The sequence below is a fragment of the Puma concolor genome, chromosome D3, assembly GCF_028749965.1.
Source record: "Puma concolor isolate L17-30 chromosome D3, mPumCon1.1.hap2, whole genome shotgun sequence".
Taxonomy (NCBI): Eukaryota; Metazoa; Chordata; class Mammalia; order Carnivora; family Felidae; genus Puma; species Puma concolor.
In genome coordinates, this window is record NC_141678.1 from 5536973 (window position 1) to 5559261 (window position 22289).

Sequence of the window (22289 nt, forward strand, 5' to 3'; positions counted from 1 at the left end):
GGGAAAAGGAAGGAGGTAGGAAGAGAGAAAAGAAGAGCATCAGGTAAGAGTTTGGGTTGCGGATAAGAGAAAGCCTAACCCAGCGTTGCAAACGGAGTCGCATTTTCCCGTATAAAAAGACGTCTGGGAGGCGGGAGAGTTGGTTCCAGAGCTCAGGTCTTCCCAGGTCACCGCCTGTGCTTCTCACAGCCTTTCCCTCAGATCACAAGGCGGCTGCCATGACTCCAGGCATCACATCCACACTCAAGGGAGGAAAAAAGGGCGCAGGGGACATCAGCTACCTTTGATTTTTTTTTTTTTTTTTTTTTTAAATCAAGAGAAGCAGAACATTTGCCACAACCTCCCGGTTGCCTTCTGCCTGCGTTTCATTGGCCAGAACTGCCAGGCGAGCCCGGGAAAGCAGAAAAGGCTGGGGGAGAAAAGGCTGGGAACAGGTGATGGGTCAGTCACAGTGTCTGTCACAGAGAGCCCACTCGTGGCCAATATTTTTGGCTTCGGGACGATCCCACAATACTCAAGAGAGTCAAGAGCACCCGCCCGAGTTCAGACCCCTGCTCGGCCATTTTCCAGCTGCTTGTGGTAGTGACTCAACTGCTCTGTGCCTCGGATTCCTTATCGGTGAAGGTGGCAGTCACTGCAGCCTGTCCCTCGGTGGGTCGTCATCTGGGTGAGATGTTCACGCACACGATGTCCTCCGACCGGGCCCGGCGCACACAGAGCTGTCTCCGGCTGTTAGCGGCAGCTTTCCCCACTGTCTCGCCTCCCAGTGCCCCTCGTGGCTGAAAACGGACACAGGCCACCTGCCCCGGCTTTTATGGGACGCCTTACGGACGATCCCGACCTAGTAGGACGGCGGCGACCCGGCTAAGCCCGCGAGGCCCAGCGTGGCATCTCAGGCTTGCCCTGCGGATTCCCTCACATCAACACACAGCTCAGCCCTTTCTCCACTCACAAACCGGGCAACTTCCTCCCCTCTATGGAGGGCACGGGGCTGCGCAGAATCTTCCTGAAAAGAATGGACAAGGCGTTCCGGAACCTGGTGCTAACAAAACTGCTCGGGAAGCATCTCTCCCCTGTGGGAAGTCAACCCGCTCCCGATTGCGAGAAAGCCCCCCCTGCTGCAGCCTGGCCCTCCCGGTGGCCAGGAGGCCGGCGGTCCTCCGACGGAGGACGTTTCGGCCGCCCGCCGGGGGTCCTGGTTCGCTACGTGCTCGGAGGCAGCCTGGAGTGTGGTCATGGGCAGGAGGCACGTGCTGGGAGGCATTTGGGAGCTGGCCGACTGCCGTCCCGGGGAAGGAAGTGGGCGGCCGGCTGTCTCCTGACCTGCCGGGTTCCTCTTTATGAGCTTTCAAAAACAAAGGCTGTGTTTGGAGAAGACAGTACAGTATTCACAGGTACCTGAGGAAGATGCTGGAATGTTTGGCTCAGGGGAAGCAGGACAAGGCCCAAGGCCTGGAGCCTGTTCTGCAGATTTGGACGCTTGGAACAATCCGGTTTTCACGGGGTGAGTCACTCTCGGGAGGCAGAGGGCCCTTCCTCACCCCCTTTGTGTCAGCTGAGAAAAGCATTCGATACCCGCCGTGGACCGAGGCTTGGGTTCTGTTCCTCTGCTCCCGGGACACTCCTAGTTGGGCTTTGTTTGGAGGTGTGGACAAACCGTGGTGTTCCTTGGGCCGCTCTGTGAATTACCGGGCACGACGACGGGGATGAGGCGCGGGGCTTTGAAGGGTTGACACTCTGGGGCCCTTAGATGTGCAGCCGACCGGTAGGACGAATGTTTCACCCCCAGAGCCTTTTTCGGAACCGGGGACGTTTCGGACCACGGCGCTGGGGCCCGCGTTTCCCCTCCTGACAAGCTCAGATGTAGAGTCTGTGGGTGACAGGGCAGCTCAGACCTCCTGCCCAATAAGCCCAGATCTCACTGGCTTCCCCCAGAGTGCCTGCTGTGTGTCACATGCAAACTACAGTGCGCATCCCAACGAATTACGTCCTAAGGATTCAAGGGGGTCACACATGGGCCGTTTGGACCCAGACGGGCACAATGATCGTTCCGGGCTGCGTGTCGAGGGCCGCGGAACATGACATGGGCTCACAAGCAGTGGAGTGACCTCTGTGTGCTTGGCATGAAATTATCTTCTAGGCAAGCGGCGATACGAAAAAAGCAAGTCGCGGAACAGTACGGAACGGAAAAGGGGGTGGGGGAGGGAAGAAAAAAGAGTTAAAAAAAATCAAGAGCTTTTCTGTTGAGAGGGGGCGCTGGCATAGCGGTCACAGGTGACGGTCAGAGCCAGACCGTCTGAGTTCGGCCCTGTTCTACCACTGGCTAGCCCTGTCCCTCTCTGAGCCTCAGTTTCTCTGTCTGTAAAAGGGGTGTAATGATAGTGACACCCTCAGGGGATCGCTGGGGGCCCTATGCCAGCATCTGTCAGACAGACGAATCTGGCCCTTCCGAAGGGTGCCCAGCACCCCTGCCTGTGGCTGTCTGTCACCTCTGCACTGGGGGCTGGAATCGGGAAGGCGAGGATCTCCCCCCCCCCCCCCCATCACAGTCTAGAGATTTTGGAGCTTCTTAGTGTCAGCGCATGTGGGTTACATGTATACATTTTAATAATAATAATAATAAAGAAAATTAGTAATGCTATTGTAAAGGGTTAATACGCAGGGCGTGTCCCTACCCACCGAGGGGCCGTCCTGCAGCTTGGGGGGCGGGCGGGGGACTGACACAGGGCCCTGGTGGAGGCAGGCCGCCGGCCGCTGGACATCTATCAGCGTTGGGTGGGGAGACACGCTTTCTCCCGAGGGGCCCCTCTCACGTTACCTGGTGGCTCTAGGACAGAAGCGATGAGCTGAGATTAAAGGCTCTGTTGACGCACAAAGGAATAGTTTTATCTGGAAAATTCCACGGGCGTGGTGAGGCTTGCCAGGCCTCTAATGCAGGGGCCTGGGGATTCCCGAGCGTTCCCGAAGAGCCCAGAGGGGTGGGCAGGAAACCGGCCTGTTCAGTCATGTAGTTAATTTTTACTGAGCGCCTGCTATGAGCCAGGCCCCGGTCCGGGCACCGACAGCCAATAGGTATGCGATTGAATGTGACAATTCCAGCCAGTTGTGAATTCCATGAAGACAGTCACAGGTTTGACGGGATCGAATGTGACTGAGTGTCGGGCCTGGTGGGGGTGGGTACGTCCACTTCTAGCCGTGGGGTCAGGCCGTCCTCTCCGAGGAGGCAACGTTTGCACGGAGATCCGCATAAAACAAGGGAGTGAGCTGGAGTCTCTATAGGAACAGCATTCCGGCAGAGGGCACAGCAAGGCCCCGAGGCTTTGGTGGGCTTGGCATGTTCTGGAAGGAGCAAGGAGGTCCGTGTAGCTGGAACCTGATGGTTTGGGATCGGGGTGGGGTGGCTGGGGGGGGGGGGGTGGGAAGCAAACTTGCTTGGAAATGGGGACCGTGCAGATGTAACCAAGTTAAGATGAGGTCATTAGGGTGGGCGTTAATCCAGTAGGACTGGTGTCCTTACAAGCAGGGGAGGTGGGGTGCCTGGGTGGCGCAGTCGGTGAAGCGTCTGACTCTTGATCTCGGCTCAGGTCACGATCCCACGGTTTGGGAGTTCGAGCCCCTCATCGGGCTCTGCGCTGACGGTGCGGAGCCTGCTTGGGGTTCTCTGTCTCCCTCTGTCTCTGTCCCTCCCCCACTCACCCTCTCTGTCTCTCTCTCAAGATAAATAAACTTAAAAAAAAAAAGAAGGGGCCACCTGGGGCCCACCCGAGGCTGGAAGACGTAAGGAAGGACCCTCCCCCGCAGCCTCGGAGGGAGCATGGCCCTGCCCACACCTTGACTTTAGACTTCGGACCTCCAGAACTGGGCTCTAAGCCACCCAGCTTGGCGGGGTGGGGGAGGGGGTGGGGGAGGGGTTGTTAACTCAGCCCGAGGATGCGAACACAGACGTCCAGCAGGTGAGGGCACCAAGGGCCTCGAGGGGGGCCACGACCTGCCACAGCCACACAGCTGGTCAAGGTCACCGTCAGGGCTTGAGCTCGGCCACGCCTTCCCCTGCCTGCAGGGCGAGGGCTTGTCACAGAGCCCTGGGGACCTTGTCAAGTGCGGGCTCTGGTTCAGGATCGCGGCGGTGGGGTTCGAGCCTGGCTCCCTGCCACTGGTCTAGGGGACCGTGCGTCGAGTAGCAAAGTACTTGAGGCCGACTTAGCGGTGACCCGGCCGCCATCCACTTCTGTCTCACTCACAGACTATTGTTTTGTTCAGTGTTCATCCCTCAGGGACAGTGACTCAGCCCAGCACAGGGGTGAATCCCAATTAATGTAGCCAGGAGTCAGCAAACTGATTTTCCGTGGAGTCAGACAGTGAATCTTCCGGGCTTCGCGGACCAGATGCAACAGCTCAGCTCTGTCGTTGTAGCACGAACTCAGTCATACGTGAAAAAAATGGGTGTGTGGGGCGCCTGGGTGGCTCAGTCAGTTAAGCCTCTGAGTTCACTTCTGGTTACGATCTCACGGTTCGTGGGTTCGAGCCCCGCGTCGGGCTCTGTGCCGACAGCTCGGAGCCCGGAACCTGCTTCGGATTCCGCGTCTCCCTCTCTCTCCGCCCCTCCCCCGCTCACACTCTGTCTCTCTTTCTCTCAAAAATAAAAGTTAAAAAAAACTGGTGTGGCTGCGTACCAATAAATCTTTATTTACACAGGCGGACTTGGGGCCAGATTTGCTGACCCTTGGTCTGAGCCAGTCAATGGCTGTCCTGTGCCCCTCGCGTGTGACCCAACTGAAACCAGTGAGGTGTGAAAGGGGTTCCAGTGGGGGGTTATGGGGAATCTTGGTTTGCTCTTGAAAAAGAGAGAAACACGAGGAAGATATGGCTGGCTCATCTTGGGCTGCAGTTTGTCCTGGTGGGATGTGATGACTGGATCTGCTGCAGCCATTTTGGGGCCGTGAGGGGAGTGATCCGTACTGAGGGTGGCAGAGGACATACAGGGAGAGACCCTGGTCCGGACGCCACCACTGAGCTGCCGAACCAGCCTGCTCAGAAGTTCCTCCACCGCAGGACTTCTTATGGAAAATATAAACCTTCATCATTATCAAGGCTGTTGGAATTGAGGTTTTTCTGTTATTTGCTGCCCAAGACATCCCGACTGACACAACCTCCCCAAGTTCCCTCCCCGAGTTAACACCCTCTTCTTTAGGCCCTGCAGGCAGCAACTGAATCAGGAGTCTAGAGATTTGGTTCCCAAATCTGTGTGACTTTGCCCAAACCAGTGGTGTTCCATCTGTGAAACGAGGGCAACACCACAGGTCAGACAGGTTTGCTGTGAGGTCCTAGCAGGTAAAGTCGCAACAGCTATAGGGCAGTGATCACCCAGTCGGGTTCCGCCCACGCATCCTGGGTGTCAGGGCTCCGACCCTCCTCTTCCGGGTGCCTGGCCCCTGACTGCGGGCACTTTCCTCAAGCCTCTGCCTCGGCTCTTGGACCGCCTGCCGGAAGTGCTTTGGCCCCAGGCCAGAAAGCCTGACCTGCCTGGGGGTTGTCATCACTCTGGGACAGCCCTTAGGTGGCAGCTGACAGTGCGTGGGTCCGGGGGCCCCCTGCCTCGAGGCAAGAACCCTGGGGCGTAGCTCACACTCCAGAGCCCTCCACAATCAGGGGTTGGGGCTAGGGGACTGGAGGTGGTACCTCCGGTGACCCTCCTTCCCCCTGCTGGCTTCCCCTGGAGCAGCTGTCCACAAGTCCTCAGCTCAGAATCTGTTGCTGGGGGAAACTGAGGTAAGCCCCCAGGCCTTACTCTGCCCGTTCCCGCTCTAAGTGCTTTGTGCGCATGAACGGAGCTGATCCTCCCAAGGCCTCTCTGAAGCGGGCACTATTATCCCATATGGCAGAAGGGGAAACTGAAGACCAGAGGGGCCGAGTTACTTGCCCAGGGTCACACAGCTTATCTCACTCCTGAGTTCGTGTCTCCACCGCTGTACTGCACTAGGCAACGGAGTTCTACGGGCTAGAAATCCCGGGTTTGAACACTAACCGTGACCCTGGACGAGTAATTTTGCCCCTATGGACCTCAGTCTTTCATCTATTGAATGGGCTGCGTGAAAATTAAGTGATTAACAGACGGTATTAGTTATTATTCAGAGACGGGTGTCTCCGAGCTGGCTTCGCCCTGCTGGGGTTGAGTGGGTGCGGGGTTCTCAGGACCGCCAGGGGACCCCTGTGGGAGAAGGGTGAGGTGGCCGGCCAGGCCCCGCCCCACCAGGAGCAGGTGGGGCCTGAAGCCAGCTCCCTCACGGTCTAGCTGGGCGGCCTTGGGCACCTTACTTGATCTCTCTGGGCCTCATTTTCACGATCTAAAATAAATAACCGTAATGCAACCAGCCTAACGGGACCCGCCACATAGGGCTGCTTGTGGGGACCACCCGTCTGCCGGGGGCTCTGCGGGGATGGGTCCCGAAGAGCAGCTCTGACTTACTGAACCCAGCACGCGGATCCTGTTCTAAGCACTTTGGGGACAAGCCCTGAATCCTCCCCGGTCCTCAACATCCCTCTATCATGTTTGCTCCCGTCGTACAAATAGGGAAACTGAGGCACAAGGAGATTAAGCCACCCGCCCCGGCACGGCCTCTGCTTCCCAGGGTCCTCTGTTGCATGGAAGGGGGCCCCTCGGATACCAGCCAGCGCACACGAGCAGGCATTCATTGGGTACCTACTGAATGCAGGCGCGGTTCTGGCCGCTGGGGCGAGTGGGGATGCTCGAGGCAGGGCTGGGACCCTCGGAAAGAGGCATTCAGACGGCCCGGGGGCCCCGAGGTCTCTGCCTCCTCCGGGATTTCTCGATTCTGGCTCAGAGGGGGGGTCAAGGGAGCCCCACAACCTTTCTCCCTCGGAAGTAGAAGCTGTAGCAGCCCCCGTGTTCTGGCCTCCAGCTGTGCCTTCTGCCTCGTGGCTTCTTTCGGGCGCATATTAGGTCAAATCAACCTCAGATCTGCGTCCCCCGCCCCCACCTCACTCCCCACTCCAGGAACATCTCTCCTCCCGGCCTCCTTCCCAGGGACGCGTGGATCCTCAGGGGGGCACGAGGGAGAGGCTCACGTCTCAGGGCCGCCCTCGGGGTCCCTGCTGGGCCCTGCTGGGGGGTGGCCGGTGTCTGTGCCCAGGGAACCCCGAGGCCCCAGGGGCTGGAACCTTGGGCAAGGTCCTCCTCTCCGAGCCTCGGTTTCCTTGTCTGTAGAATGGGGCTGGTGACACCTGCACCGCTGAGAAACCCCCCATCCTGTTTTGTGGATCTGAAATAATGTAGAGAAGGCACTTTATAAACCAGAACCCTGTCCTTGTGACGAATTGCTGTCCTATCTTCCCAGCTCACCCAGTGTGGGGTGGCCGAAAAACGCCTGAGTGGGAAACTCTCCTTCTCCTCCTCTTCTCTCCCTCCCCACCCCCCTCCATTCTTTCCATTCCTTCCCCCTCCCCCTCCCTCCCCCTCCCTCCTTCCCTTCCAGCCCCCTCCTTTCCTTCCCCCTCCCTCCCCCTCCCTCCCCCCTCCTCTCCTCTCCCTCCTGTCTCCCTTTCTCCACCTTCATTCCCTCCCCTCCCTCCCCCTCCCTCTGTCCCCCTCCTCTCCTCTCCCTCCCCCTCCCTCTCCCCCCTGTCCCTCCTCCTCCCTCCCCCTCTCTCTCCCCTGTCCCTCCCCCTCCCTCCCCCCTCCCTCTCTCCTCTGTCCCTCCCCCTCCCTCCCCCCTCCTCTCCTCTCCCTCCTGTCTCCCTCTCTCCACCTTCATTCCCTCCCCCTCCCTCCCCCTCCCTCTGTCCCCCTCCTCTCCTCTCCCTCCCCCTCCCTCTCCCCTGTCCCTCCTCCTCCATCCCCCTCTCTCTCCCCTGTCCCTCCCCCTCCCTCCCCCCTCCCTCTCTCCTCTGTCCCTCCCCCTCCCTCCCCCCTCCTCTCCTCTCCCTCCTGTCTCCCTCTCTCCACCTTCATTCCCTCCCCCTCCTTCCCCCTCCCTTTCTCCCCTGTCGCTCCCCCTCCCTCCCCCCTCCCTCTCTCCCCTGTCCCTCCTCCTCCCTCCCCCTCCATCTCTCCTCTGTCCCTCCCCCTCCCTACCCCTCCCTCCCCCCTCCTCTCCTCTCCCTCCTGTCTCCCTCTCTCCACCCTCATTCCCTCCCCCTCCCTCCCCCTCTCTCCCCGCCTTCCTCTTCACTCTCTTCCTTAGGCTTTTACAGAAAAGAAATCCTGAGCTCAGAGCAGTGTTCCCCATCGGGTCGTGGGCGGTGGGGACCCTGGAAGACACGGCTCAACCCTCCCAGCTGCAGGCAGGCGCGAGGAGGGAGCACTGTTCTCTGTAATGTCGCGGTCATACTCAGCACTTATCATGTTCAAAGTGCTTCCTTGGCACGAAATAATTAATTCTCGCCACGCTCCCGTGTGAGGGAATAAATAAATGTCACTTGTACGGGGTGACTAAGCCCGGGGGACATCGAGGCCGACAGCCTCAGGATGCGCGGAGGGGTCGACTGGGGACGGTGCGCAGAGGCTCCGCCAGCCCCGGGCCCCGGGCTCAGGTGACCCCGGCCTCTCCTGGGCCTCTACCTTCCCGACTGTGAAATGGGAATCATCCCGGCGCTCGGGTCCCAGACTCACTGGGACCAGCCCGAATACAGCCTCCCAAACACAGGTGGGGGTTGGGCCCCCACCCCCACAACGCCTGGGGTCTCCCTCCCCACACTCGTCTCCTCTTCCCCCCGCCCCTGCCCAGCCCACCTGTGCCAGCCCAGGGGCCTGGACTCCCCGGGGTGTTGGACACACCAAGCCTGTCCACCTCGGGTCTTTCCGGGCCGGTCCCTTCCCCTGGGAGCCTCAGTGCTGGCTCTTTACTCCAACTGGGTCTCTCTCCGTGCCCCTTCCTCTGAGAAGCCTTCCCCGATCGCCCCATCTAGAAAGATCAAATGGCTAAGAACGCCACCGTCCCTCCCTCAGCCCTGTTTTCCTTGTGGCATCACGGCAGGTATGCGCTGTCGCTCATCTGAGGACTGTGGGCTCTGTGAAGGCAGGGACCACATCCTTCCCGTCACCCCCCTGCCCCCAGTGCCTGGCACACAGTAGGTGTTTAACAGATGGCTTACTGCTGTGTCCCCAGGGCCCAGAGCGGCTCCTGGCACACAGTGGGTGCCCAATAAACGCTTGTTTGATCATGGTTGCCCTCAGCTGACGCACAGTGGATGTCTAATGTCTACTTGTCTTGTTCTATGGCTGTAACCCCAAGGGCTACAACAGTGCCTGGCACGCAGTAGGTGCTCAGCAAATACTTGTTTTGTTTGTTATTCTATCTCCAGTGCCGAGCAGTTAGTAGGCACCCGGTGTTTAGTGAATGAGAGAACGAACGAGTGCTTGGATCAAGAGCTGTTCTCCCCCCCCCCCCCCCACCGCCCCAAACCCTGGAATCTTCCAGAACAGAGGCGCCTACCTTATGAGGCGAGAGGCGGGGCCGCAGAAGGGGCCGCAGCAGCTGGGCCCGGCGGGCCTGCCTCTGCCCGGCTGTCCGTGCGTCCGGTCGCCTCTCCCCGGGGCGCAGCCCCCAGCCTTGCAGGCAGCACATGGCCCTAACACGCTCTGCCAGCTTTGAGGAGGCTCGCCCTGGCACCCGGTCTGGCCACGCCGCGAGGAGGAGGGGACCGCAGATGGCCGGCCATCTGGCTGCACAGGAGGCTGTCTGGGCCGGCGCCCCCACACAGGCCCACGCTGTACTTCCTCTTCCTCTCTGTTCGGTGGGGCCGTGGGGGTGGGGCCCTGGCCCGTCCCCACGCTTCTGGGTCTCACCTGGGCACTGCGGGACTCGTCGGCTCTGCGTCCGGCCCTGGAGGGTCCCGGAGGCACTGGGCCGGCGGCGACAAGAGGAGCGTGAGCAGGGCGTCGAGGGCTGGGCCCGGGCGGGGGGGGGGGGGGGGTTCCCATCCCCCGCCCTAGACGAGGCCAGAGGAGGCCGTCGTCGACCGAGACCGGATGGAGCCGGTGTCAGCCCTCCGGGCCCCACCGCCGCAGCCGTGGAGTAGAGAGTGAGGCCCCGGGGACGCAGGACAGGAGCGCGTCCGTGGGTGTGCATGTGTGTGCGTGCGTGTGCCTCTGGGTGTCTGTGGGTGTGTGGGGGGACAGGGAAGTCCCAGACGTCCCGGTTCACAGGCAGGAGCTCCGTACTTTTTGGTCTGCGACTGCGTTCACGGTCCGCGGCAACGTTTCTGCGGACGTCCGTGTGCGAGGACACACGCCCCGGTGTTTGTGTGTGCTCCCTGCGCCGTCCCGGGGACATGTGTGCAGAGCTGGCGCGTGGGTGCAGGCCTCGGTGTGGAGGCGTGTGCATGCACGGCCCCCACGGAGGTCCACGTGCACTCGTGTGCGGGCCCGCAGACGGTACGGCTGGTATACCCGTGTGTGTGTGTGTGTGTGTGTGTGTGTGTGTGTGTGTGTGTTTGTGCTCTGGGACGCGCGTGTGTGCGGGCAGGTGTGTGCGCGAGTGGTGAGCGCGTATGGATGGCCGCATCAGAGCGTCGACGTTCGGGCCAGGGGACTTGGATCCACACCCCAGAGGAAACATCGAAAAAAAAAAAAAAAGAAGGAAACATTCGAACTGGGTCTTGAAGCATGAGTAGGAGTTCGACGCGCAGAGGAAGTTTAGGAGAACTTATCTAGGCAGATGGCACAGCGTTGAAGAAGTCACCGATTCCGGCCCCGGGGGCAGGCTGCCGTCTTCTCTTCCGCAAATGGTGCGGGGACCCTCCCTGCTCGTCTCTCACACCCTTTCTGAAGTCTCACACCAGTCTCCACTTGGGACGGCGGCCTCCCCTTCTTCAAGACCTGGCCCTCGGGCCAGCCCCTTGGCTTCTGTGCGTCCATTTTCTTCGCCCTCTTGAGGCTGCTGGGAGCTGTTCTACGGCTCCTTCCCTGCCCCTCATCATACAGATGGGGAAGGTGACGCCCAACGAGGCACAGAGGCCTGCTTGAAGGCGCACAGTAGGGCTCGGGACAGGACGGTTTCCCTCGGGTGAGAGGCACCCCACCATGCGGGTCTCCGTTTTGCAAAGTTTGGCTCGGACCCCGAGGCGAAACCCAGCGCGTCCTTCGACCAACGTGCTGTAGAAGCAGTACTCAAACGTTGCTAACTGAACACGCTCGTTGGGGACCGTGTGCCTGGCTCAGGGGACCCAGCAGCGACCCAAGCAGGAGCAGGTCTTTTGGGAAGCAGCGGTCGGCACCTGCCCTGTCCAGTATGGCAGCCACCGGCCTCGCGGGTCCTCGTCAGAGGGAGGCGGGAGGGTCAGAGTCGGGGAAGGCTCGACAAGGAGGCGGAGGGCACAGCGATGTGGGGCCACGAGCCGAGGAACGCAGGCGGCCTCTCGAAGCTGAAGAGGCAAGAAAAGGTCCTCGTCCAGAGCCTCCAGGAGGGACACAGCCCCGCAGACGCCGTGCTGTCGGACCAGTGAGGCCCGTTTCAGACTTCGGACCTCCCGAACCGTAAGATTAATTCGCACCGTGTTAAGCCGGTATGTGTGTGATGGTTGTGCCAGCAGCAGGAGGAAACTCCTACCTGTGGCTCTTTAAGTTGAAATGTAATTAAATTTCAAGTTCGGTTCCTCATCACAGCAGCCCAAGAACACAGCATTCCAAGGACTCAGTAGTGTTGTTTTTTTGGGGGGTGGGGGGTGGGGAGACACCTTTGAACACAGCAGAGGCCCTCTGCAACTTTCCAGGACCCTGGTGGGTACCGATCTGTGTTTCCCAGGCGGCGTGCTGGGTAATTAGGAGCACAGACTTAAGCGGGAGGTCGGGGTTCAAACCCCAGCCTCGCCGCCACCTGGCTGTGTGACCTTTGGAAGGCTGCTTAACCTGTCTGGGTCCCACGTGGGGATGATGACAGCACCTACCTCACCCTCGTAGGGCTGTTGAGCGTTACAGGAACCTTCTGGAATTGCCTGCAGCACACAGCGAGCCCTGCTGGGGCATTTGCGATCGTCCTCATTTAGGGTCTTTCCCAAATGGTTACAGAGACCTGGGCCGGATGCAGACACAGCAGCAAATGATCCTCGACAGCGAGAAAGTCAGTCCCTTTCTTCTTTCCATTCTACTGCCTGCTTCGAGGAGAAGGTCTCTGCGGGGTGCTGGGGTGTCTCCGATGTGTCTGGCTTAGCTACCTTTTCCAAAGAACGGGAGAGAGTTACCATCTTGAAAACCATCAGGCAGCAGGATGGTGATCGCCTTTGCTCATGTTCGTGGTCACCTTCTGTTTAGAGCAAGTGCTGTTGGGGTTCTGGTTGGGGGGCGATCTACGCTTTCTTTTCCTTCCTTTTTTAATTTTGATGTTTATTTATTTTCGAGAGAGAGCGAGAGACAGACAGAGCGTGAGCAGGGGAGGGGCAGAGAGAGAGGGAGACACAGAATCCGAAGCAGGCTCCGGGCTCCGAGCTGTCGGCACGGAGCCCGACGCGGGGCTCGAACCCACAGAGCGTGAGATCATGACCCGAGCTGAAGTCGGACGCTTAACCAACGCAGCCACCCAGGCGCCCCTCTACGCTCTCTAAGTTCGTTTATTTGCCTAAAGAGAAAGCAAGTGGTTGACATTTTGCAGCATTGAGCAAATCCCAGGTCTGGCACGAGGGAGCGGGACCTGTTCCCCAGGGTGCACAGGGCGGGTGGGCGGAGCCATGTGCCGATGCCCCAAGGCCCCCCGGAGGGCAGCCCCCGCTTTGAGGTCCAGGGCGGAATGTTTCCTCGTCTGCATCAATGATTTGATTATCTGGATTATCTTCTGATCCGTGTAGACTCCCCCTGGGGACAATTCACATCCAACACCATCTCCCTTCTTTTGGGGGAGACCCCCCCCGGGGTAACTGGACCAAATCGGAAGCAGGAAGCCCCACGAGCCTGGAGTTAGGAGACCCAGGGCTGAAGGGGGCTGAGAAATGGGGGACCCCACCGTGACTCAGCCTCCTAATCTCAGCGAAAGGAGATTCTCTGGCCAGGTTGATGTGAAGCACTTGGCAAGTTCACCGTCAAAGATTTAATTTGCTCCCTCCCTTCAGAAGGTGACAAGTTCCACTCACAAGTCAGCGAGAGTGGGCAGGACCTGAGCCTCTAGGAGGGCAAGTCGGTCCCCACAGCACCTCATCCTGGGAAATTCATAGCAAGTGCCCAGTGGCGTGGCCGGGCCAGCTTCTGCCAGCGGCGGGGGTCACTCGGGGACTCAGGCGTGGCCCCCTGCCTCTCTCTGTCTCTCTCGGACAGACTAGCATCGCCCAGGCCTGGGAGCGCCTGGTAGTGTCGTGTAGTCAGGCCACGGTGGCCCCTGTGGCACCCTCTTGCCCTCAATCCCCCCACTAGCCCCCTCTTCCAAGTGTCTGCGGAACAGGGGCGGGAATCGCCCCGCACTTAGTGGCACAACCCAACAGCCATGACTGTACTGTTATGTCACAGTTCTGGTGCTGACTGGGCACAGCTAGGTTCTCCGCCAGGGTCTCCCGGGCAGGTGCCGGGGACCCAGGTCAGCTCCGTTCTTGGCTGAGCTCCTACGGTCGATGCCGGCTGTCGGCGGGGACCTCAGCCAGGGCCGTGGCCTCCACGGGTGGCTCGGGCTTCCTGACAACATGGGGTCTCCACGGAACAGCGTCCCACGAAGGTCAGGAAGGAGCCGTGTCACCCTCTGTAATGTAGCCTCAGAAATCACGCACTGTCACTTGCACCTTACCCACGACCCGGACCCCACCTCTCGATGGCTGGAGAGACGAGCACGTTGAGTCGTGCAGAGAGCTTGTGAAATGGGCGAGCCGGGGGCCACCTTGAAGAACACACGGCCGTCCCCACCTTTCCTGCCATACTTCCAGCCCCGGGTTCTTGCCGGCCTCCGATTCCGGGGACCTTCCCCAGGCACCTGCCGAAGGCCAGCTGTTTTCACGGACATCAGCACCTCCCCTGCCCACACCTCCCCTTTGGGGTGGATCTGGAACATTCCCACTCTGCAGAAGTGGGATCTGAGAGTCAGAACGTCTGAGGCACCTGCCCAAGCTCCCACAGCCGCTCGGCGGGTTTGGGGGAACATCAGATCCCAGGGGTGCTTCCTCCGGTCGCAGCCTTGCACACCCTGGGAGACAACGCCTCCCTCACTACAGACCACGTGGTCTGGGTTCGACTACTTCTGCCCTCTGGCCCGGAGATGGGCATCCGGCTGCCACCAGGCCAGTCTGAATTTTCCAAGCCTGTGGCCTCAGTGATTGATTCAGGGAACGGTAGGTGACCCGACTTGGTCCAGTCAGGGGTAATCCCGGAAGGGTGGCAGGAACAGTTGGGAAGAGAGAATTGCGGATGGCTAACCACAGAATTCAGCTGGCTCTGTTGGGATGCCTTTTCCATCTTGAGGGCCAGGCCTGCCCGGAAGTGAAGCCAACAGAAACAGAAACAACCATGAGACAGAAAGAAAAGGCACTGGAGGTTAGTGCTTGAACCCCTGGATCCAGCCATACCTGAGGCTGGCCTACCTTTGGACTTTGTTGTTATAAAAGCCAATCGCTTTTCGTTTTTTCTTTTTTTTAAATGTATTCACTTATTTTGAAAGAGAGAGAGAGAGAGAGAGAGCACAGGAGGGGCAGGGAGAGAGAGAGAGAGAGAGAGAGAGAGAGATGTAATCCCAAGCAGACTGCACTGTTAGCATGGAACCCAGTGCAGGGTTTGAACTCATAACCGAGAGATCATGACCTGGGCCAAAATCAAGAGTCAGACGCTTAACAGACTGAGCCACCCAGGCGCCCCTGGATCACTTAAAAAAAAATTTTTTTTTAAATGTTTATTTACTTTTGAGAGAAAGAGGGGAGGGGAGGGGCAGAGGGAGAGGGAGACACAGAATCAGAAGCAGGCTCCAGGCTCCGAGCTGTCAGCACAGAGCCCGACGTGGGGCTTGAACCCACGAGCTGTGAGATCATGACCTGAGACGAAGTCGGACTGAGCCACCCAGGCGCCCCTCAAACTGATTGTTCTAAACTCTGAATCCCTTGGGAGCAGAGCTCGGTCACAGGAAGCCGGATGGGGGCGTTCAGGGTGGAGACCCGGCAACGAGGAAGGGGCGGGTGTCGGAGGAAGGGGTGTCGCTGCGGCCGAGGCGGGTTGACGGGGACGCAGACGCGGGCACTCGCGGGCATGTTCGGGGGACACAGAAGTAGCTGCCGTGGGTGGTGCACGGCAGACGAAGGCTGCTCGACGGTCCCGGGATGGTGAGATGCCAGGTGAGGGTTTCGCTGTTGGCTTTCCAGGTGACGGGGTGGCCCTGAGGGTGCTGCGGCGGGGGACAGCCTCCTTCAGACCGCACTTTGGCAAGACGCATTCGTGCAGGGCGGGGCGTGGTTTGAAGAGGTCGGAGGCCGGAGGCAGGGCTGGGGTCAGGGGTCCGGGGGAACCAAGGGGGAAACGCAGTCACCCAGATCAGGGTCAGTGCCGTCGGCAAGGAGTGATCAGGGACATCCTCGGGGACAGCTGGCTCGATGTAGAGACAGACGGGGGGACGGGCTCAGGGTGGGCCGGCGCCTTGGTGCAGCCCCAGTATTGGCCCCTGTGCCGAGCAAGGCACATGCCTAGCGTCCCCTCCCTTGGGGACGGGCGTCTGTCTTTGGCCTGTCACATACACTGGGGGATCCACGCTGGGAGGACAGACTCACTCTCCCCTGCTGTGTGGCCGGCCTCTGCATGGACGTACCACGAGTTACTTATCCGCTCTCCTGCCCAGGGACATTCCGGTAGTTTCCAGTAAGCCCCCGTTTCAAATGCGAAGCAGTAAAGTCTGAGAGAGCACTGGGGGGCGGGGGGGGGGGGGCTGGCTATATTTTGTGTATTTTATACACATCAACATAAATGCACAAATATTGGGGCGCCTGGGTGGCGCAGTCGGTTAAGCGTCCGACTTCAGCCAGGTCACGATCTCGCGGTCCGTGAGTTCGAGCCCTGCGTCGGGCTCTGGGCTGATGGCTCAGAGCCTGGAGCCTGTTTCCGATTCTGTGTCTCCCTCTCTCTCTGCCCCTCCCCCGTTCATGCTCTGTCTCTCTCTGTCCCAAAAATAAATAAACGTTGAAAAAAAAAAAAAATAAATGCACAAATATTTAAAGTCAAAGCCGCTCCTTCAGGACCACTCTTCTGCATGGGGGTCCCTCCGGCAAAGGCCCGGATCGCCTAGTCCTTCTCGGTGAGAACCCGCTCCGGGCCTGGAGGTGGGCCTCCTCAACCCCGGACAGCAGGCCTTCTGGAAGCTGCCTCGGCCCCCGCCCGCCCTCAGCTGGAGGGAGACATTGAGCCCGATTCATCCTGCCTTCAAAGGGCTCCTGTCTGAACCGGGCTCCCGGGTGAAGCCCCTGCCAAACCCTCGCCGCGGAAAGCACACTGGGCCCTTGTGTCGCCCTTGGCCGCCCGCAGGAGGTCAGGGCGGCTGCCAGCGCAGGAGCCCCGACGCGGTGGCCCCCCTGCCCCCCACCCCAGCTCCAGGCCCCGGCCCCCGGGGAAGGAGGGAGGCCTCACACGGGGACCCACGTGCCTCTGAGCCCCGCGGCGGGGGGTGGGGCCTCTCGGGGCCTCTCGGGAACCTCACTCTCTTCCTCTTGGGACACGAGCGGCTCCTTCCCACCCAGGTCTTTCTGGCATCGGCCACTCAGCGCCTCCAGCCTGAGAAAGGAGGATTCTCCTGGCAAGAAGCAGGTCCTGGGGCCGGCCCGGTGCGAGGGGACAGGATTCCACAGGGATCTGAACGCCCGGAGACAACGGGGGGGGGGGGGGGGGCAATCGGAGTCCCTCCCCTCCCCCAGGGGGTCTCAGCCGGTCCCACTCTCCACGTGGCACCCCGGTTCAGTCACTTCCACATTTGTATCTTCCACAGCCTCCTTGCCGGTGACCCGGGGCCTTCATACCACGACCTGGATTCTTGTGTTTTGAGAGAGAGACAGAGACAGGGCGCGAGCAGGGCAGGGGCAGAGAGAGAGGGAGACGCAGCCTGCAAAGCAGGCTCCAGGCTCTGAGCTGTCGGCACAGAGCCCGACGCGGGGCTCGAACTCATGGGGCTCGAGCTCATGGGGCTCGAACTCACAGACTGAGAGATCAGCCGCTCAACCCACTGAGCCACCCAGGCGCCCCAGCCACCTGGATGTCTTAAAGGGACCTCGACACGTCCCAAACCCTCCTCCGCCGCCTGAACCCCAGACCTCAGTCTCCGCTGGGCTGCGGGGACTGGCATCCTCGGAGGCCCCCAGGTGGGGTCAGAACTGCCCCGTCTGGGGGGGGGCTTCATGGGGAGCTGTGCCAGCAGCCCCCCCCCCCAACACGCCCCACACCCACCAGGACACGTTCCTGAAAACAGACTGCCATCTGGTGGTCCGGTCCCAGACCTGGGAGCTCAGATCTCTCCACCTGCGCCTGTCTTCCCAGGTGGCAACATGCTGTCCCTGGAGGTGGGGGGAGGGGAGGGGGGAGGCATTCAGGGACAGACTGCCGAAGGGACGGTGGGACGTTGAATGCCGGGCGATTCACACTGTCACCCCGGGCCCGGAGGAAGCCGCGGACCCTTGTGCTCAGCCGCCTGCATTTATTTCAGACTTTCCCAGGATGAGGCCTGGGGGAGGACTCCAGGGGTGGGGAGGAGGGACGACACGGGAAGCTGCCCCGGAGGGAGGGAGCGATGGGAAGCGGGTTCCTCTCTCTGGTTTCCAAAAGGAGGCAGGAAAAGAAAATTATTCTGCAGATGAGTAGTCCTGTCTGCCCTGGGCGCTTTTCTCCCCTCTGCAGCGCGGAGGACGCGGTCCCCGTGTCTCGCCACGACGCGAGGGGCTCGTTAATTAAACGGATGGGCAGATGTCCCCGTTCATTAGGCCACGAGTGTAGCGCGACCCTGCGGCTCCTTCTCCAGACCCCGCCCGGCCTCGGCACCCCCTGCTTAATTACGGGACCGCTTGTGGCCCCAGCGCTGGCCGAGGAGCGTGGAGGCGCCCCCGCGTCCTTGGCGGCAGGGGCGGCAGGTGATGGAGACTTTTAATTTCCATCACGCTCGTCCGTCGGAGCCGTGTTTTAAATCACTTTAACAGCGGATTAAAAATATATAAGCTGATATTAGAGGACATTCTCAGTGCCTTTATAAACACCTTAAATCAGAAGTTTGGCTTCATTGCACTTGGGTGGTTAGGGGAGGCTGGGGGGGAGGGGGGGCCGGGGGAGCCCTGGGGGGGGGGGCGGGGGAGCCGAGTGGGTGCGGGATGCAAGGCCCCAGGGCCCGGGGTTCAAAACATCCCTCCAGTCAGTGCGTGATGACCGACCGAGTGGCGCCCACCGGCCCCCACCCCGGGTCCAGACCCCCGGGGAGCACTACAGCCTGGCAGGGAGGATGCCCGGTGAGCAAGGAATTGCGCACAGTGACAATAGCCGCCATTGATCGCATGCTGCGTGTCAGGCGCGGTTCCAGGCCCTCGGCGAGTAGCGTCTCGTGGGACCCTCACAACCCTGTGGGATTCGTCCGTGAGGGAGCCCGGATCTGGCCCCAGGGCCTGTGATCTACCCACCGCGCCTTCTGCCTGCGTCTCTAAAAGTCACCACAGCCCAGAGAGGAAAGTTTCCAGGGAGAGAAGCGGGGGGCGGGGTAGCATGACTGGAGCTTGACCTCATCCCAGGGGCACAGAGGAGGCTTCCCGAAGCAGGGATGTCTAGCTGGGACCTGACGGTGAGTAGGAGAGAGAGGCGAGGCGAACTAGGAAGTAGGTGGCAAGGGAGTGAGAATAGCAAGTGCAAAGGCCCTGAGGTAGGTGCTTGTTTGGCACGTTTAGGGAACGGAAAGGTCACTGCGGCCGGAGCCAGACGGAGACCTAAGGGCAGATGGGGCGGAAGGCATCTGGAGGACTTCTGTACGAACCCTTCCCCCCAAGAGGCCCGTCGGCCGTCGCTGCCCGGAGCATCACAAGTAGACTCAGTCCGCGGTACAGGGTGGGAAAAGACGGGGGGGGGGGTCGGCGGGGAGATCCCAGACTCCCCAAAGTTCTGCTTCCCCAGGACGGGGCTCAGCCAGGTGAATTCTGGAAGCCTCCAGAGAATTCTGTTTCTTACCCACCTGAGCCTGCCGAGGCACCAGGCACGGCAACGATGAGGAGTATGGATAACGTGGGTCGGTCCAGACGAGCTGCCGGTCTGAGGGAGGAGAGACGGATTGTGGCCTGGGAGGCTCAGCCAAAGAGAGAGGAAATCCAGACCCTGAAACGCTGGCAGGCTGGGGGTGGGTTCCGGAGCCGAGGCCGCGCCGTGCAAAGTCTCAGAATCCCAGGGGGTCAGAGGGACAGCCTGTTGGTGGCCCAGGCCAGGGAGAGGCAGGAACCTAGACGCCCTGGGGGCTGTAGAGTCCCCTGGCTTTGTCACACCCGCACCTGCTCCGTGGGCTAATCCTGCTGGCCAAACCCAAGAGATCCACGGAGGCCGTGACCGCTCCTCTCCGCCCCTGCCCTCAGCAAGCCTCCAGTTACCGTCATCACTGGGCTGGGACTCACAGCTCTCTCCCTGCGGCCACCCTCGCCCCTGCAGTCTTTTCTCCACGGAGCAGCCAAAGGGTTCCTGCTAAATCGGCATCAGGGTTTGTCATTCCCGATGGAGTAAAAGTCAGGCTTCGCTTGGGCCCCGGAGGCCGCACGCAATCTGACCCCATATCGTCCCCAGGCCTCGAGCTAAGCTGCTCCTGCTGTCCCCTTCCCTCCCCCTCTCTGTTCTTCCTGGCTGCCTGGCTGTGCCTGGGACGCACCAAGTATGTATGCCTACCCCAGGGCCTTTGTATCGGCGGTTCCTGTTTCCTGGAGTGCACCTGGATGCTTGCCTAGTTAGCTCCTTTACCTACTTCTTGCTTGAATGTCACCTTCTCTGGGAGGCCCGGGCGCCCTATCTGAAATGACACCCACCTCCCACGCTCCCTCCCACCCTCCCCGCCGTATTTCTCTTGATAGCGTTTATCACCGTCTGACATATCTTTTCTTTCGCGTGTTTATTTTGTGCCGCGGCTTCTATGGAGAGTGGAAGTGTCATGAAGCTGAAGGTTTTTTTTTTTTTTTTTTTGTCTCCAGGGCCAAGGACAGTGCCTGGCACCGTGCAGACGCAGAGGGTGTATTTACTGACTCGACGAGGAGAGGAGGTACCCCTTCCAGGGCACATGTCGGCCACCACGGCTGTGATCGGGTTGGCCAACCCACGTAGCGCATTCCCTTGACCACGGTGATTGGCTCAGGGATGGCCATGTGACCTGGATGGACCAGTGAAACTCAGCCCTGCAACTTTTGCCCAAATTGCCCCGGGGCAGAGAAGCTTCGTCTCTCCGGAGCGTGCTGCGCTGGGAGCTTTGAAGCGAGGTTCTTCCCGGGGTGCGTCGGTCATCTGGGGAGAGTGCGAAGGCAAACCGGACTGAGAGACGACGAGAAAGTGACCTGGGAATCTTTGAGTCCCTAGATCCAGCCATTCCTGAAGCCACCCTTCCCTAAAGCTTTCCAGTTACCTGGCCCGATAAATTCTCTTCTCTGTTTATAGCAGGGGGTGTTGGGGTTTCTGGTACTTGTCACCCAGAGTCATGACCGGGCACCGGCTCAAAAGATTGTCATCCGTTGTTCAATCTCATCGTCACACGTGAGGCCGACACACATTTTCCCAGGTTTCCCCAGAACCTGCCACGGAGCCCAGGCTGACTCTCTCTGCCTTGAAGTCTCAAGCGGATTCTCTTGCAGATTAGCTGGTGAACTTGGGGTAGTCACTTGTCCTCTCAGGGGGGGCCCCAGCTTCAGCACTGGAGCACAGGGTAATAACCGTGTTCGGTGTCCAGTGACATTGGCAGATGACGGCCCTTCTGGAAAACCCAGCACCGCCTCGGGTCCTTCACGGCACGTGACTCTTCCCTTGCAGCGGTCACACTGGCTTTTCGTTTGGTTTCTGGGACACAAAAAGCTCATCTCCACCTCAGGGCCTTTGCACTTGTTGCTCCCCCTGCCTGGAACACTCTCTCCTGAGCTTCAGGCATAGCCGGATCCTCCTTCTTCTCCAAGGCTCAGCCCAAATGTTGCTGCCACCGAGAAGCCCTCCCTGACCTTCGCCTAAGGTCCTTGCTTACCCCACCTTCCTATCTCATTCTCTTTCCGGCCCCTATCATCCGAATCAGCTCCTTTGTGAATCACAAGCCGTGAGCACAGAAGCTTGCCCATCCCGGCAGGCATATAGTGGGTGTGCCGTGAATCTTAACGGACCCACCGCAAGTCCTCAGGCTGGTCACTTACCCTCTCAGAGGCCGCCTTCCTTTTCTCATCTGTAATTTGGCATCTCCACTCATGCCTGGCCCTCTGGGGCTCCGTGAGCCCTCAAATTATGTTGCAATCATATGAAAAGGTGAGGGCTGCTTATTAGGTTGGGGATAGGTCCTTCCACCCTCCCTACAAACCCCCTAGCACTCCCCATCCCCAATCCAGCCCTAAAGGAGGAATTCTCCCTGCCACACTGGCTTCAATCCCAGCGGACTTCCTGGAGGGGGGGGCATTGTCTCCCCAGCTTCATCCGCCCCTGAGGCTCAAGGGTAGGCTCCCTCCTTTCAAAGCCTCTTCCTCCAACCCCCCCTCCCCTGTTCCCTTCTCTGTAAGCCCTCATCATCGGCACAGCCACGGCCCCACCCCCAATCCTGAACATTTTCTTCAAGAACGCAAGCCAGCAAGCGGTCAAGGGCACGGCCTCCTCCTCCCCACCCCCCCCTCCACCCCCGGTGTCCCCCGCCCTCCAGCCTGGGGAATTAGACTCTGGGCCACGCCATCTGTCTGAAAACAATTAGCAATAAACGCCAGCACACTGGGGCTCCGGGTCACCGGGGGATGGAGCGGTGGGGGTTATAAATCCAGAAGGTTCCCAGCTGAATCAGCCTTCCTGTCCACGGGCCAAGAAAAATCCTCCCCGGCCCCGGGGGAGAAAGCTTCCCGGCTGCCTCTTGCTGGGCCGCAGGCTGCAGGCCGCAGGATGGCAGGAGCCTCCGAGCGAGCCTCACAAAGCCCCGGCCCCGGCTGGGGAGGCGGCGGGGACCATCTGGCAGAGTGCGGGACGCGTCCGGGCCAGACGGAGAGCAGCCTTATTTGCTGTGTATTGTGTGTTCCGTTTCTGAAAACAATCCCGCGTAGGCTTCAAGTGCATGGCTCGCGGCCAGCTGGGGCCCGGGGTGGGGGTGGGGGTGGGGGTGGGGTGGAGTGCTTCCGAAGTGGGGGGGGGGGGCGGGCCTGTCCGCAGGGTGGGGGGGGTGGCAGCT

At 60.2% G+C, this 22289-nt stretch overlaps 1 protein-coding gene and 1 long non-coding RNA gene across 2 annotated transcripts; one reads left to right on the top strand and one right to left on the bottom strand.

The window, feature by feature from the left end:
• The first annotated feature begins 977 nt into the window (after positions 1-977).
• LOC147575258 (uncharacterized) lies at positions 978-20547 on the top strand. The gene is made up of 2 exons (XR_015242180.1): positions 978-1504; positions 20089-20547. It is a non-coding gene; the product is annotated as an uncharacterized LOC147575258 (long non-coding RNA).
• On the bottom strand, positions 4632-9584 carry LOC147575259 (uncharacterized). Its single transcript, XM_086683330.1, has 4 exons — positions 9453-9584; positions 7180-7441; positions 6705-6943; positions 4632-5057 (listed from the first exon to the last, which is right to left on the bottom strand). Exons 1-4 carry the CDS (start codon positions 9582-9584, stop codon positions 4647-4649), a joined length of 1044 nt encoding a protein of 347 aa, XP_086539456.1. The 3' UTR covers positions 4632-4646.
• Positions 20548-22289: the final 1742 nt, after the last annotated feature.

Coding starts and splice junctions, on each gene's coding strand:
- LOC147575259 (XM_086683330.1), bottom strand. CDS start 9,584: ATGTGCTGCCTGCAAGGCTGGGGGCTGCGCCCCGGGGAGAGGCGACCG. Junction 7,442..9,452: donor CCCGCCTCTCGCCTCATAAG/GTAGGCGCCTCT, acceptor AGGAATGGAAAG/AATGGAGGGGGGTGGGGAGG. Junction 5,058..6,704: donor CAGAACCGCGCCTGCATTCA/GTAGGTACCCAA, acceptor ATTTTCCATAAG/AAGTCCTGCGGTGGAGGAAC.